The following is a 17,876-nucleotide window of genomic DNA, read 5'->3' as shown; positions in this document are numbered from 1 at the left end:
AAAAACCTCGACATGACTGAAATCTCATCTGACCAGTGGCTGTATACAGAATAGTTTGGCTTATGCTGCTGTATTCATTTCCTGTTGAAATGGAATAAACTCATTTACCTTCTTTCCTCTTGTCTGCTTGCTATGAGATCTTTAGTAGAAAATTAAAAGTGTGAATTCCAAAGTAGAAGAGCTGAGTATATAATGTCAAGCAGGAAAGTAAAAAGTAAGAGAGGTGATACACAGTAAACAAGATGAAATATAGTACAGAAAACAAACAAACAAAAGCAAAACAAAACAAAAAAAAAAAAACTGAACGGCAAGCAAGACAGAAATAAATGAGAGGGATGTATTGAAAGAGGAGAAGAGAGAGACAGAATGGCAGAGAGGGAGTGTAGTGACTGATGCATTTTGACGGCTGATCACAGAGAATGCTGCCTGTATGGATGGGCCCTAACTCGCTGTCACAACCAATCAGGGAAGGGTAGTCATCTTCTCTCAGAGACACTGGGCCCTTTCTCCAAAAGCTCAAGCAAAGCCACGGTCCCTCTCAAAACAAAGCAGCCAAAACACAACCAACAGCACGTAAACACATCCAATGCATGGCTGAGCTGGAGCAGTACACGTTGTTTGGCACATTGTGTTGGTCTCTTTACACTTTTTTTTTTCATCGCGCTCTCTCTCTCTCTCTTTCTCTCGTTTTGTTATTACACAGGGGCCAAGTACCTCCCAACCCCGACCCTGAAATGGAAAAAATGCATTCATGAAATTCAGAAGCAGCTCCCCACAGATCGAGTTGCAGTTATTGATGAGTTTAGAAGACGTCTGCAGAGTTTTGCCAAAGGACATACTTAAAAAAAAAAAAAAAGTGTAATGAAAGAAAGAAGTTATTTTGCTTGCTGTGATGCACAGCACACATTTTTTGGTCAGTACACAACTATTGTCATATTTCTCGCCGAGTTTCTCAGAGCTATGCTGCATTTTTTGTGTGTGTGTGTGTGTGTGTGTGTGTGCGCGTGCGTGCGTGTGTGTGTGTGTGTGCGTGCCTGACATCCCATTGATGAATGGCATTATATGCATACTAACGGTATAGCAGCAGTTTTGGGAAAGGTCCTGATCAGACAAACAGATGTGCAGCAGCTTAAGCTGCTTAATATCACTGTTACTGCCATAAAATCAACAGTTCCTCCCCACGTTCAGGCTCCAGGGTGGAAAGAGTTGTGCAACGCAGGAATAAAAGAAGCAAGCATGTGTGTGTGCGTGTGTGTATTCACATACACACACACACACACACACACTCTCATAACAGAAGGAAGGTGCAGAGACATGCAGAGGACCGACATATCTCAACACTTAAGGGAACATCATAAATAGATGCTAATTATTATTTCATTATGAAAATGACACCTGATTATCAAATCTAATTATCACAAAAGTCGGTGGTAATTTCCAAAAAACATATTTTAAGATCACAGACCCCAGTCCTAATTTAGTCTCAACACGTTCTAAGTTTTTGTGACTTAGGAGGAAGTCATAGATTTGGACGAGGTGTAGCATTTTTAGATTCAAACATCATCCTAAAACAGTGACTACAGAGGGTGGTGTTTCTTTACTGAAGTAAAAAACCAACTTTCCTGCATTAGCTGAAGAGAAGAGAGGATCCAGTAACTCTGTCCTGCTGTGATATGTTAAGCACAACAGGGGTAGGATTTCCATGGTTGTGTGGTGATTACCCTGGAAAGATGTTCCCAACAGCTGAGAATGGCCAACATTTGTGCGTTTCACACAGCCGTGTGTTAGACAACAGTTAAGTCTACGTCCAGCAGGCCGATGACCATTTGACCTCTACCCACACTAATTCGCTTACTCAATATCTCCATTTCAGACTCACTTAAGAATGCTAGGTCTCCTTAGCTTCTTCTCTTGAATTATTAAAAACATATATTTTTTTAATAACTGACCGTAAGAAGAACACTGTGAAGCCAAATGCTTTTAGTCAAAAGTGGATGTTCTGTTAACACACCAAGAACATCTGTTAAACAATTACTTCACAATTAGCCATGATGCTCCACTGCTGTTGTGTCGTATACTCTGACATGACTGCTGTTCTGTTGTATATTCTGACATAACTGCTGTTGTGTTGTATACTCTCACATGACTGCTGCTGTGTTGTATACTCTGACATGACTGCTGTTGTGTTGTATACTCTGACATGACTGTTGTTGTGTTGTATACTCTGACATGACTGTTGTTGTGTCGTATACTCTGATATGACTGTTGTTGTGTTGTATACTCTCATATGACTGCTGTTGTGTTGTATACTCTGACATGACTGTTGTTGTGTTGTATACTCTGATGTGACTGTTGCTGTGTCCTATACTCTGACATGACTGTTGTTGTGTTGTATACTCTGACGTGACTGTTGTTGTGTTGTATACTCTGACATGACTGTTGTTGTGTTGTATACTCTGACATGACTGTTTTTGTGTCGTATACTCTGACGTGACTGTTTTTGTTTCGTATACTCTGACGTGACTGTTTTTGTTTCGTATACTCTGATGTGACTGTTGTTGTGTCGTATACTCTGATGTGACTGTTTTTGTGTCGTATACTCTGACGTGACTGTTTTTGTGTCGTATACTCTGACATGACTGTTGTTGTGTTGTATACTCTGACGTGACTGCTGTTGTGTCGTATACTCTGACATGACTGTTGTTGTGTTGTATACTCTGACATGACTGTTGTTGTGTTGTATACTCTGACATGACTGTTGTTGTGTTGTATACTCTGATGTGACTGTTGTTGTGTCGTATACTCTGACGTGACTGTTTTTGTGTCGTATACTCTGACGTGACTGTTTTTGTGTCGTATACTCTGATGTGACTGTTGTTGTGTCGTATACTCTGACGTGACTGTTTTTGTGTCGTATACTCTGACGTGACTGTTTTTGTGTCGTATACTCTGATGTGACTGTTGTTGTGTCGTATACTCTGATGTGACTGTTTTTGTGTCGTATACTCTGATGTGACTGTTTTTGTGTCGTATACTCTGACATGACTGTTGTTGTGTCGTATACTCTGACGTGACTGTTTTTGTGTCGTATACTCTGACGTGACTGTTTTTGTGTCGTATACTCTGACGTGACTGTTTTTGTGTCGTATACTCTGACGTGACTGTTGTTGTGTTGAATACTCTGACATGACTGTTGTTGTGTTGTATACTCTGACATGACTGTTGTTGTGTTGTATACTCTGACGTGACTGTTGTTGTTGTGTTGTATACTCTGACATGACTGTTGTTGTTGTGTTGTATAGTCTGACATGACTGCTGTTGTTGTGTTGTATATTCTGACGTGACTGTTGTTGTGTTGTATACTCTGACGTGACTGCTGTTGTGTTGCATACTCTGACATGACTGTTGTTGTGTTGTATACTCTGACGTGACTGCTGTTGTGTCCTATACTCTGACATGACTGTTGTTGTGTTGAATACTCTGACATGACTGTTGTTGTGTTGTATACTCTGACATGACTGTTGTTGTGTTGAATACTCTGACATGACTGTTGTTGTGTTGTATACTCTGACGTGACTGCTGTTGTGTCGTATACTCTGACGTGACTGCTGTTGTGTCGTATACTCTGACGTGACTGCTGTTGTGTCCTATACTCTGACATGACTGTTGTTGTGTTGTATACTCTGACATGACTGTTGTTGTGTTGTATACTCTGACATGACTGCTGTTGTGTTGTATACTCTGACATGACTGTTGTTGTGTTGTATATTCTGACGTGACTGCTGTTGTGTCGTATACTCTGACATGACTGTTGTTGTGTTGAATACTCTGACATGACTGTTGTTGTGTTGTATACTCTGACATGACTGTTGTTGTGTTGTATACTCTGACGTGACTGCTGTTGTGTCGTATACTCTGACGTGACTGCTGTTGTGTCCTATACTCTGACATGACTGTTGTTGTGTTGTATACTCTGACATGACTGTTGTTGTGTTGTATACTCTGACGTGACTGCTGTTGTGTCCTATACTCTGACATGACTGTTGTTGTGTTGTATATTCTGACGTGACTGCTGTTGTGTCCTATACTCTGACATGACTGTTGTTGTGTTGAATACTCTGACATGACTGTTGTTGTGTTGTATACTCTGACATGACTGTTGTTGTGTTGTATACTCTGACATGACTGTTGTTGTGTTGAATACTCTGACATGACTGCTGTTGTGTTGTATACTCTGACATGACTGTTGTTGTGTTGTATACTCTGACGTGACTGCTGTTGTGTCCTATACTCTGACATGACTGTTGTTGTGTTGAATACTCTGACATGACTGTTGTTGTGTTGTATACTCTGACATGACTGTTGTGTTGTATACCCTGACATGACTGTTGTTGTGTTGAATACTCTGACATGACTGTTGTTGTGTTGTATACTCTGACATGACTGCTGTTGTGTCCTATACTCTGACATGACTGCTGTTGTGTTGAATACTCTGACGTGACTGTTGTTGTGTTGTATACTCTGACGTGACTGCTGTTGTGTTGAATACTCTGACATGACTGCTGTTGGGTCCTATACTCTGACATGACTGCTGTTGTGTTGTATACTCTGACATGACTGTTGTTGTGTCGTATACTCTGACATGACTGTTGTTGTGTTGTATACTCTGACGTGACTGCTGTTGTGTCGTATACTCTGACGTGACTGTTGTTGTGTTGAATACTCTGACGTGACTGCTGTTGTGTTGAATACTCTGACATGACTGTTGTTGTGTTGTATACTCTGACGTGACTGCTGTTGTGTTGAATACTCTGACATGACTGTTGTTGTGTTGTATACTCTGACGTGACTGTTGTTGTGTTGAATACTCTGACGTGACTGTTGTTGTGTTGAATACTCTGACGTGACTGCTGTTGTGTTGTATACTCTGATGTGACTGCTGTTAGGTCCTATACTCTGAGAAAGGTCACTGGATCCAGTCTGAGCATTTGTCATACATGATGAGAATAAAATCAGCTCTGAATAGTTAATCAGTGTCTCATGCTGCTGTGATCCTTCTGCCAAGCTGAATACCACTAACACTGCCAGGGTAAGCCACCTGGGGAGGGCACACTTTTCATGGGCAGTCTACGCCAAGGCTGCCTCTTAATACACTGCAGGGTATATTAGCATCTTTATAGTCCAACATCTCACTCAGTACATTAGCGAGAACACAATTATTTAGTAATCTTTTCATCTGTTGACACAGACCTTTGGTTTCCATTTTAAAAAGGTGTACAAAGAGAAATTATATCCCATCTTACACAGAGGGATCAGTGAGAATGAAACATAAGTCATTACTTCAGGTCAAAAGTTTCAGGCCCTCAAATTAAATTAAGTATTCTAACTTCAATAAGTTCTCTGTTGCAGCACAACATATCCGCATATTTTCATCAGCAGTTCTCTGATGGCTCTATTTTTTCTCTACAATGAATCACTGTATGTCCTTTCAACACCACAGAGAACTTTTCTCAAAGTATTATTCAGTAAATGCCTCAGCAGGGCTGGAGGTCTGGAGTCAAACCAGCCCATCAGTTAGAAGGGTAGAGACTCATTCTGGAGGCTGTGTTTGCTGTTGTGTGAATTTCAGCTTACACATGTGTGCGCATGTTCATACAAAAGACAGAGAAAGTGAAAGAGGAGAGAAAGACAGAGAGATAGAGAGACAGAGAGTGTCCTCCCACCTGTTTTCCCACACATAGTGTCATATACTATGTGTGCGCTGGGTCCACTGCTGCTTGGTGGACTCTCAGATGGTATCTGCCTGTGAACAGCAAGATAAGAGAACGAGTTTTATCTTTAACCCACCAGTCCGGCGTCATTTTTGCTATTACCAACATACAAGCAAAGATAACTCACTTATCTGCATAAAAGCTGATATCAGCTTTCACAGATCAATCTGACAGATTCACCTATCTCCACAAAAAACATAATGTGCTTTTAAAGATCAGTTTTACAGGCTTAATCTGACTCAAAAACTCGTTACACCCAACTTGTCTTAACCAGATTCAAAGCTCAAAACATTCCAGACCCATAGTGAAGGCAGTTCCAAGTCTGACATTTGAGGCTATGCAGTCCTAGATATCTGTAGGCACTATATGTGGGGGTGCCTGAGATGCAGCCTGAAATGTTAAGGGGGGAGTTTGGAGTTGGTAGACACTCTGAGAAGTAAAGTGTTTACCAAGTGCTTTTCATGAGTGGCTAGTATTGGGCCAGCAAACATTCCTGCTGCTCCTCAAGTCTCAGTTCCCTATACTGACTGTGATCCACTGTAGCTATGTTTCTCTTATGTGCTTGACTAGGAGCGTACAAACAATAGTGCAAACCTATAACTCCAGAAAATAAGAGATATTCTAGATTGGGGAAACCACTCGAACTAATGCCAATCACTCTCAGCTGGGAATAACTCACCACTGCCAGTCTCAGCTGCTCTCTGCACACCAGATTATGAGACCGTGACATAACCCTGTGATCAGGTATCACACGCATAAAAGAAAATGTTCCTGCACATCTGAATTTTTTTGTCACTGCTGTCAGATATCCCAACGCAGGCATAAAAGAACCTGTGACAAGCATCTCTCCACGGCGGCAAGCTGAACAGATAACGTCATTCTCGCCTGCTGCAAAAGGGGAAAATATGCCTCTTTACAGTCCAAGTGAAGTGTAAATCATTATATCTGGATGGGGGGTAGGGAGGAACACGCCTGTAACTCTATACGTTAAATCCTCTAAATATTTTTGGAACAATAAATAAAGCTTAGCTGGTATGAAGCCCCAGGCTCTGAGTAGTGGTCTGCCAGAGGAGCATTAGTTAGGTAATGAGGGTATACAGAGCTGCCTTATAGGGGCCACACAGTTGTCCTTTCATATGATTACGCAACCCCCCCCAGGGCACCACCGTCACCAGAACTGAGCCAATTAAAAGCCCAACTTGACTGGGCAGGAAGCAACACTTTAACCTTGCATTAGCTGTTTGAGAAAGTTGGTAAGTACTTTGAGATGTTGGATGGAGTGGTGGAATGCAGTGACCCAATAAGAGTGTTCACAATCCAAAGACTACCAGAGGGAAATAAAGGATTCACTAACAAACTTAAGAAAGTTATTCATTTTATTTATGTTGAAGCAAAGTCATTTTTGGTTGTTGTCTCTTCCTGCATTGTGTGCTTACCTTTCAATAAGCCATAACCTGGTCCCATACACCCTCATTGTTTCTAAATGAGGATGCTAATTAAACTATTGGAATTCTGACATTCAGCTACAGCAATGAACTGCGGCGACCTCCCATCCGTAGCACTGTTTTACAATAAGCTCGTATTGGGAAAACGATGAAAAACTGGTTAACTTTTACTTTGAGCCATAAAATTTCCTTCGCCAAAAAAAATGCTTTCTGCATGTATAGCTGGTATAGCTGGTTTCTGCTTGTGAAGACTGTGCTGGCCATGCTTGAAATAGCTACAGAAATAGCTATGTGCCTATGTGAATATTGCATAATATTCTCACATTCTTAGAGGAAAGAAATGGGAACAGTTTAGTTTCTTACTCTCTAGGCAACACAAGAGCTTAGCAATTCCTTATGACTTTTCATAGGCATTTGAAGTGGCAGCAGACCAGACATTTACGGTGCTGCTGTAATTGTCACCCTATTAGTTACGCCATCTGCAACCCCTGTTTCCTTAGCTACCCAAAATGCTTTGCAAACAAAACACACACAATCGCGTAATTTATTTTAACAAATTACCCCCTTTAGCCAATGCATGCTGTATGACAATGCAAGCTTGTCTGTGTGTGTGTGTGTGTGTGTGTGTATGTGTGTGTGTGTGTGTGTGTGTTTGAGAGAGAGGGAGAAAGTTTTGCATGAGTGTGTGTGTGTGTGTGTTTGTGTATGCATAGACAGCGCGATACTACATTAGTCATGGACATGTCGCCTGTTTATTTCACTCTATGTACTCACTGCCTTAAAAGCCTTCCAGTGAAATCAAGTTAAAAGCCTATTGATCTGAATTAGTTTCTCATTTGTCTAATTAACTTCTGATCTGTCTCAGAGAAGGATAATTGGTTGGCTGCCTGCACTCAGTTCCACACAGACCATGATTCAGCATCTTTAGAGCCTACTCAGACAATCTGGAGGCACCGGCCATTACATTCATTACCATTCACCCCGAAATCACCAGAACAACTAACAACTACTCACTTTACTTTGTCACGCCAGCCCTTAATATCACACATTTAAAAGTATGGGGATTCAATTGAGCATTGTATTTTAAAAAGTCAAAGAGAAAAACACATGGTTAAGATAAGGACCCAGTGGTTTATAGGCTGAAGATGTAAAAATAATGATGCATATTAAAACATGATGACAACAGGACTAATAGAAGGCTATCTATAAGGCAGCAGAAAAACTGGAACATTCGTTTGCTGTGCCGTTCCAAAAATGGGAGCAAAATTTAAGGAAACAGTTTAATACTCATTTTCTGTTAACAATCATCTGTTCTCTCAGAGGTACAAACCTCCTCTCCCTTCTTCTCTCTTTCTTTGTTCCTCTTTTAGTTTAAAGGGCTCCTTTTCCTTTTCTGCCTGTGAATCAGTTTCTTTCTTTCTTACACGCCAACCTTTCCTCTCTTTACCTCAATCTAACTTTGTTTCTCCTGCTCCTCTCTTTTCCCTTTCATCTCTCTTTCCATTTTTCTCTCTTTCTTTCTTTTCCATCATGCATTTTTGGTCTTTGAGCTTCCGTTTTTCCCACACTCTCCCCTGTCACACAGGCCGACCACAAAAATGCAGGACGGTGGAGAGAGAGAGGGGCTCTGGAATTCCACATGCTGAGGGTAAACACAGCCAGGGCCAGAAAGGCACACACAGAGGAGCAAATACTGCACCTTCCCTCCCCAATGCTTTTCTACCAACCTCTTCACTAGATATGCCATTAACTCTACTCTCCCCAGTGCTGTTCCACCATCCTCTAAACAGCCAACTATCAATTATCCCTTACATAAATTAGTCTTTAACCCTGCTGTTCCCAGTTCTCACTAGCCTCATGTCTCCAGTTTTATACCGCTCCTTCATAAAACCATCAACGGCTACATCAACCCTTCAGTTAAAAGTAATACTATTGAACTTTACTACTAAACTTTATCACTTTATCGACAGGGCTCCATTTTGTCTTCACCAAAACCACAGTGAAATGAGGAAAAATATTCATACCTTATGAGAGAGTCCAATGAGTTCAGTGTACTTTTGAACTTTCCTTCAGTGATGGGTGATATATTTTCTTAAATTTTATACTGATTTTAGTCAATGCTACTTTTCCTCAAGGGGATTTTTCAATCCTAACTATCCTTTGACTCCCAATGCTCCACATAATAATGGTTGTAACTTAGAAATTAACTTTACCTCTGTCTACAAGAATGTTACCAACCCCTCTGGTGCAGTTACTCACAAACTTCATGTTTTCAATACATGATCTATTACGTGCTTATCTGCTCACGCTAATAGCCGAAATTATGTATAAATTGTTTGAGCTAATGAAGGGGAGTAAATGAAAAGGGTTGTATTCAGAATGGAAGGACCAGATAAACACTCAATACATAACACAAACCCCCCCACCACTACTATCACAGTGCCCAATTTACTCTCAGCCAATATTTAAAAAACCACACCACAGCTATCACAGAGATTTGCTATTGTTGTGTAATTTGGCCAGATGTGCTGTAATAAAGTTATGCTGAAGCGTGGGAAACAGATGACAGTTTAGGCTTGTTCTTTCTCCTTTCCTTTCTTTTCTCTTTCTCTCTTTTCTCTTTCTTTCTTTCTTTCTTTCTTTCTAATGTTGCAGCTAACACTCCAGCTCCCACCCCCAAACCCTTTTGACCGTTAATCTCCAAACAAAATAACGTTTCCACAGCATTTATAAACAGTGGCCGGCAACTGAACCACACTCTGTTTACTGAAGCGGCAGAATCCAGAGCACAGTGTGATGTCTACGTGTGTATAAGTGTATGTTTGAGAGACAGAGTCGAAGAGATGCAGTGGGTGGAATGAGCAGGTATGGCATGCTCTCTTTAAGTGGCATTGAATCTATACAGCAAATTATATAAGAGATATGTCGATAAACAAAAATAAATAAATAAATAAATAAATAAAAGCAGGCCTCACTTGTTGAGACGATGCGTGGCTGTTTTCCGTGAAAAGCCATCTTTGGGGGTGCTGCTAGGAGGCTTAGGAGCCAGAAAGGTGCCCCCTTGGGGATGGCTCTGGGGTTTAGTCTGACCCTGGGTCATCTGGTTCTGGATGACAGGGTGTCCGTGTCCATGGCTCATTTGGGGACTTGATATGGAAGCCGGGGTACATGACACCACATCAGGAGCAGATAGAGTATGTGCTGCCAGAATAGCCTGGAAACAAAAACACAAACATGGACATAAATACAGATTTGTGAGATTTGTCCATTCAAAAACACAGAACAATTTTTTTTTGTATTCCAACTGCCCATAGCATTGATAGAACTACCCTGCAATGGTAAATCATGAATGATCAAGATCACTGCTACTTCAGAAAGATAAAAAAAAATGGGCAATAATTGTGGGACTTATTTTCAAATCTTGATCAAATCAAACAAATGTACGCAGCAAAAATGTGTATATGTGTACTTTTAGACCTTACATATTTTAATTTACAAAGCAAAGATTCTTCTGAAAGTATGTGGTCCTGGGTCCCCATTAAACTTTGCCTTCCTGAGAAGAGACTGTCTAACAAGGAGCTCAGGAGATACCACATCATAAGATATCCAGTTGGGCTAAACCCAGTTTTCTCATTAACGCCCAGTAAGAGGGGAGCTCACACCATTTGAGTTCAATATCCATTTGACATTCAGTGATGTAATGCAGAGTTCCGGTAAAAACTTTGAGGAGCACTTCACAATTGGGTGACTCCTCTCATCAAAATTACTGTGCCGGAAAAGTTAGCCAGTTAGCAAACTTACCCTTCAGTATCACTCTGACATGGACTATCAACCATCTACTTTCCTGAACCTGTGCCATTTTTCCATTTAGGCACCATTCACTTAAGTTATAACTGTAGTCATCTTGTTAGCTATCTGAGAGGTTCCTTTTTTCCCCCAAAGTAGATATTTTGGATAGAGTGGGAGCCATCACATATGGACTGAGTTTGAATTTGGACTAATCTACCTAGAGGTGAGTGAGGAACCTTTTCTGAAGGTTACATGGAGGGAAACGTTTCCCAATTCAGAAGTGATATAAGAAACCGATGAACACCAATGGTTACAGAGCTAGCTCTTTGCCATGTTATTAGAGTTGTACCGTTCTGATGGAAAGTCAAGGGGCACTGCGAGGATGGAAATGAATGGTTTTGTTTTGCTAAAGGAAAGTCTTTATTCTTTTATCTTAAAGTTTCTATTATAAACAGAATTCTTCCGGGACGTCACATGAAGTCAAACAGAACTACGTTCCAAAGTGTCATTGCATTTATTTCCACATAAGAAAAGTCATTACTTCTCAAAACAGGCACTAAATGCTTTCTAATCTGACCCACTGAAACCCAGAAATTCTTCACATTTCATGCTTGTTTATACAAGATTTCTAAAGTTGAATATAAAAAAAGAATTTCAACTTGGTAAACACGTTTTCGTACTTAACATGGCTATTTAATGGCTGCTGTTCATTCATTTGCATGAATTAGGAATGCTAAGTATTCCATCCACTTCACATCCCTTTGATTTTAATGGCACTTTACACAGTTAATCTCACAGTCTTGTTTTATAGCTTCTTTAAAGAAATTGCGTGTTTGTGTGAGTACAAGTGTTTATTTATGCAGTGTGTGCGTGTGTGTGTTCAAAAGGAGCCGGCAGCGTGACAGCGAGCGTTTTTGAGGCTGTTTTTGGTTTTGATGAATGAGAGGCCTGGTTTTGCAGGTTGGAGGGTCTGGGTCTACGCTGCAGTTGAGCAGGGCCAGGAAAGGGCACCTTTCTTTGGCTGCCAGGTGGCCCCTGGCCAAGCCTGTAGAGGAGCCGAGGAGTCTGCGCCCAGCAACTGGAACACGCAGCTGAGCACCGGAATAAGAGACATTTGATTACTTTATTCGAATTCACAATGAAACACACTTACACGGCAGAAAGATCCATTTTTCTGATATCATGCTGCATGTGAGTTTGTGCTCTTTTAATCATGGTTCTAGACAGCGAGAGTTTGGTTTTTTGAGAAATGGAATTACACACACACACACACACACCCACTCACTAACACTCACACAAACGCACAAAAAAGAAATGTGATCGCATCATACGTGTGCTCACAGGGAGTGTCTATATGAGTATGTGTAAGTAAACCCTCTCTGAACATACAAAGAATCATGACTGGACACACAAATTAATCAAGACTTGGGAAGATTGCCAGAAAGATGTTATCTGTGACACAAATAGCCATCATTCATGCTCTTGCTCACTAAGCAGGCAAACTCAGAGGAGTCAAGTATACATGTGTATTATTAACAATTCTGCAACAGGTACAAATAAGATACAATGAGAATCAATCTCACAAGACAGTCTTAATCTGGTAGCTCTAAATTCACTCATTTTAGGGTCATTGCTAACAGACTTATCCCTGTCTTCCATCTCTGTTATTTTATTGGCCAGGTTGATGGACGAAGTAACAACACACTGGTTATTAGTAATACAGCATTAGAGAGAGGGGACTTTTGCAGGTAGTAGTGGAGTGAGCTCATGGTTAAAATGTTTAAATGACTCTTTATGTGTAAATGTCTGTCGGGGTGAGGCCAATGAAAACACACTCTTTTAAACAACATTGGTGATGGGGGGAGAGAAATAACAGGCCCATTCTATTCTGGAGAACGCATTACAGAACAGTGCTCTGTGGTTTGATGAATAAGCGTTTGGTCAAACAGAGAGAAAGAAAGAGAAGAGCAGGGGTGAAATCTGGAGAGCTCAGGGAGTATCAACTAGTTGTGTTTCAACTCGGCTACAATACCACCTTCTCGCCACACACACACACAGACACACACAAATGCAAACACACACATACAAAAACAATCTACATGGATAAACAGATAGACATATGTGATGCGCCATTTGCCTGATGAGGAGAAAAGCAGACCCTGTTCATTCTACAATGAAAGCCTAATTATTGTGGGATACTGACAAATGTTCATTGCCACCATTGCCATTGACTATTTCCTGTAATCTAGAATGGTAATCAGGCAATCAGAGGAGGCAAAACTCTCTTGTGCTTTCCACACGGATTCTTCTAGAGAGTTCACGGCGATTCTGCAGTCATGGATCCAATGCCTTAAAAATCAGTGCACCAGGGAGGAGACCTCCAGACAACAAAGGTTGAGGCAAGATGACTTTCACACAAACCATTGGGTAATCCCATACAGCTTGACCAAGAAAAACAAGCCCCCCCTCGATCATATTAATTAAGATGGGGCTTGACAGAGAGCGGTGATGTCAGTTCAACTGCATTTCCAAAGTAAAATAAATGAATTACAAAACTTATGCGAACTGAAACAGAGCAGGCGGATTGTGCAAGGGAAACATCTATAAACCCTCGGGTTTGGGAGAAAAAGACAACGTGTAAATAGAACACACTCAGCTGAATCCCACTCCTCAATACATTCAAAGATACAAAAGCTAGGCAATTTCTGCCAATATAAGTGGTGGTATCTACAAAAGTGAATCCATGTGTGCACTCTTGATAAGACTCATTTTGTGAAGTAGCTGCTGACAAAACTGTACTAATATTTTGAGCCATACGGCATAGGCCAACAGTATGAGTACCCTCACAGCAGAAGAACTGGATATCTATATGAGGTGAAACCATAAAGGCCATTCTTACAGCAACCCCTTACAATGACTGAAATCAGGTTTCATGTCCACCATAACAAGGCCACAGAATCAGATTATTGGCACTGACAGGACATGTTTCATGTTGCTGGAAAGCTAAATTCATGATGGATATCTTGAATCATGCTACTTAACCAATTGTTGTCTCTTTATACTGACATAAACTCATGACCCTGACAGTGAGAAGAGGGGGATTTAAAAAATGTTTGATTTTGACGCAAGTGTGTGAGCCTCACCCTGTGTCGACTGCGGCTCTGGTCCAGCAGCTGTTTGGACTGGAGTTTCTGCTGCCGCAGCTGCTGGATTGCAAACTGAAGCTGGTAACTGCCTGTGGAGGGCTGGTAGCTGGGCTGAGGAAACACACCGCTGATCAGGTTATATGCGTTTTGGACCTCTCGGTCATGGACACTCTTGTCATCAGACGCAGATCTGGGATGGCAGGAGGAAGAGAAGGAAAAGGAGAGATACTGAGTGGAAGAAGTATGGAAAACTGGAAAATATGGATAATTATGGAAAAAACTCTCTCATTAAAGGAAATATACAGCATAATCACAAACACAGCTTTGACTTGGTTGCAGTTTCATAACTGTGGGTTGTTAAAAAAAAAAAAAAAGGGGGGGGGGGGGTCAGACAGAAAGTACTTTGCGTTTGCCTACACATTCTGTGGTCAAATCAAGGTCAACTTTAAACTGAAGTTACACAGTAGCACGCAGTAGCCACAGTGGGCTTTACTACTATGGACTACTTTTCTTTACTAACATGTGTTTCCTATTATATTAGGATGATACAATTCTTATAGGAGGATATTTTAAAAACTGCAAGTATGTGCTAATGAATAGGATTTAAACTGGAGCAATCCTGAATAGTATACATTGTTGGTAAATAACACATCTTGTGACATTGCAATCAAAAACACAGAGAGCTAACAAAGAAACTCCATTTCGTACTTCCTGCAAATGTCTACAATGTGACTGACGAATTCAGCTCAGTTCAATTCAATTTGTATGATCTTTTTTTTTTTTTTTTACAATAGACACAGTCACAATGTAACTGTATAGAGCACCATGCCTGGAGGCAGTGGCAAGAGAAAAATTCCCTTTGGCCGTGTTATGAAGAGGCCTTGAGGGGAAACTGAGAAAAGGGGAGACTGGAAAAGGGGAATCCATCCCTCTTGAGTGGGCACCAGTTCATCCGCATATAAGGTTAAGCTGGTTAGTCCACTTTAGAGAACAAAAGGACAGAAATAAGTAGGAGATACAAGATCAGTCACAGGACATTGGTTGTACAAGTGCGTGACAGCTTGAGTTTACCAAATTGAAACGTATGAACCAGTGCAAAACAGGTAGTTCTCGCAAGAGAGGGAGCCTGGCAAACATGCAGAGAGTCCTGCAACGTTAAAGCACTGCTCTCAGGACCTGACGGCTGAATGCACTGCATCTGGCAGGTTACTCATCACAAAATCCCCACTAAAAACATACAGTTGCCTGGAATAGTTAGGCAGGGCCGATTCTCTGTTTGTAATTTCTCTGGGTATGTGTGTCACAGTCCTCTGAGAGCTTGCATTTGGAACAAAGAAACTGTTATGAGAGAGAGCAATAAAAGGGATATGTCACTATGCACGCACTAACATATTTAAAATGGACTGTAATATAAATATAAAAATGGAAGCATAATGTTTTACCCTATGGCTACAGAGAACACTTTTGACTGTGTAAATCATTTTTCCCATATGTAATTATGATCAGCCGTTCACATCCTATTAAAATCTATTTTGATACAAAAACGTCTAAGCCAATGCCCAATAGCATTGTTGATTTTGTGTTTGAATAATTAAATTCCCTGATTCATTCTCATCCTTTTACTGATTTCTAAAATATTTGTACTTTAGATATCTACATAGTTTTTATATAAAAAAAATAGTGATAGAAAAAAGTTTGAGGGCTATCAACAGCAAGTACCCCATTGTCAACTATACCAACTTACTTAGGTAGTTAAACATGAACTGTGCTATATCTCCTCCTCAGACTAATCAAAAACTTTTCATCATTCACACATAAACTGCTATACCTCCACTTGTTTCACAAATATTTTGAACTGAATTGTGCTTTGTCAACATTATGAACAAATCATTCTGGGTGAGGGCGAATCATTTTATTTTGTAAAGATGGCACTGGTATAAAGTTCTCCTCAAAGGAAACATGTGCTTCATAATCATTCTATAACACGACGACACCACACAGTGGTCAGACGTGCCAAGCGTATCAATCCAACATAACAAAGATACTGGATAAGCTGGCACATGACGCAGAGTAAGATATCCGCTTTAAAATTAAAAATGATGATCCCAGTGCGGGCTGTTAAAAATGATGATTCCAGCGTCGGGGAAAGAGGATGATGTGGAAAAGTGCTCTCTGAACTCTTTTTCCTTTATTTTCTCATTAACATACATAAATAAATGTCTCATTTTCTCGCAGCTAAATGGTTTTTCCCAATGTATCGAGATTTGCACTTTTACATTCATATATTTACTTCTACTCATCCGCGGTTTGTACACTTTAGTATCTATTATATGGTGTTCTGCACTATTAGATGTTTTTGCCATCAGGCTTCCAAAAGAAAAATAACAACTGAAACGCGGTGTTTATGTTAGAAGACAAACACAGGAAAATTTTGCCATTTGTGTAGTAAAGCAAAGTATCCTTGAGGCATCTATTTAGGCTCCCAAAAACATAGTAGAGGCATGAACTAGTTGTGACACCTTTGAATAATGTTTGGCACTAAGAGGTATTGCGAAAGGTCTGGCAGTTCCAGTGTTCACAAACACTGACTCAAACTATCACTCTATTCTCTCACTGACTCTCCGGACTAAACTGCAACTAAGTTAAAGGCCAGTGCTGTGAACCCCACCTCTCCTCTGCAGCCTGTCTCTGTCAAAGCACTGCCATTTAAGAGTCAGAGTGGCGTGTGGATTTGCGGCAAGCACCAGCCGCAACAAAAACACAGCCTCTTACTGCTTTGCTCACAACTTGTCGCGTTCCATCGTCGTCACAGATGAGGTGCCCAAAAAAGCAAATCTTTGAGTGGCTCTGTGTGTTACTAACTGGATTAGCTTTCACTAGAGCCAAGATTATGCCAGTCTTTTGGCTTTTTGTCCACCTCTAAAGCTACAGGGCGTCAGACCAGGCCTCTGTGCACAGGCTCAATGGACAGGCTGTGAACAGACCGGGCACAGAGGCCCCTCAGCCAACATGTCTTAAAGTCATGTTTAAAGAGCAATCCAAGCATACAGAGCAAAGAGAGAGAGAGAGAGAAAGAGAAAGACAGAGAAAGAGAGAGAGAGAGAGAGAGAGAGAGAGAGAGAGTCTGTGCGAGCGTATCTGTGAGGAAGAGAGGGGGAGAGAAAGAAAGACAGAGACAAAGAAATAGATAAAGGATGACAGAAAGACTGGGAAAGAGACAGAGAAAAAGGTTGACAGTGAGCACGAGACAGACAGAGACAGAGGGAAAGCCCCAAGGGGTCAAATAAAGAAAGAAAAAAAAAATGGCTGGAAATTCGTCCAACATATAATACATTTGCGTACACGGTCTGAGTTAAAGAAAACATTATCAGAGCTGAAATACAACAATCTGTTTAAATAATTTTAGAACACAGTCAAGATAAGGTCTAAATTTAGAATTCAATTAATCCTGTATAACAATGCAAACAGCAGAAGGAAAGGCAGTTCCTGTGCAGTAGGCCCTCCATGAGAAAAAAAAAACACAGCTCTCACTGTATTACATGGCCAAACAAAGACACGAGGGATCGCAAAGCTCATGTGAAAGAACCATACGCCCATGCATTTCTCATATCTGTTAATGGTATGATTACAGCAGAAACAACGGGAGACCCAGGGCTTCTCGAACGATCTACCTCACTGCTGCTCACAGACAGACCGCTGAGTGAACCCGCGCTGAAAATAAATAA

General features: G+C 40.8%; 1 protein-coding gene across 1 annotated transcript in view; it reads right to left on the bottom strand.

The window, feature by feature from the left end:
- Positions 1-5,534: 5,534 nt before the first annotated feature.
- Positions 5,535-17,876, bottom strand: part of ttll5 (tubulin tyrosine ligase-like family, member 5) — a 58,315-nt gene continuing 45,973 nt past the window's right edge. The window contains exons 27-30 of the mRNA XM_030794244.1: positions 14,149-14,341; positions 10,192-10,430; positions 5,724-5,803; positions 5,535-5,551 (exon numbers count right to left, since the gene is read on the bottom strand). Of these exons, the coding sequence (XP_030650104.1) occupies positions 5,535-5,551; positions 5,724-5,803; positions 10,192-10,430; positions 14,149-14,341 (529 nt within the window). The remainder of the gene's footprint in view (positions 5,552-5,723; positions 5,804-10,191; positions 10,431-14,148; positions 14,342-17,876) is intronic.

This window comes from Chanos chanos, chromosome 1 (assembly GCF_902362185.1).
Source record: "Chanos chanos chromosome 1, fChaCha1.1, whole genome shotgun sequence".
NCBI lineage: Eukaryota > Metazoa > Chordata > Actinopteri > Gonorynchiformes > Chanidae > Chanos > Chanos chanos.
The sequence above is the reverse complement of the archived record's forward strand: the minus strand, read 5'-3'. Positions and strand labels throughout refer to the sequence as shown.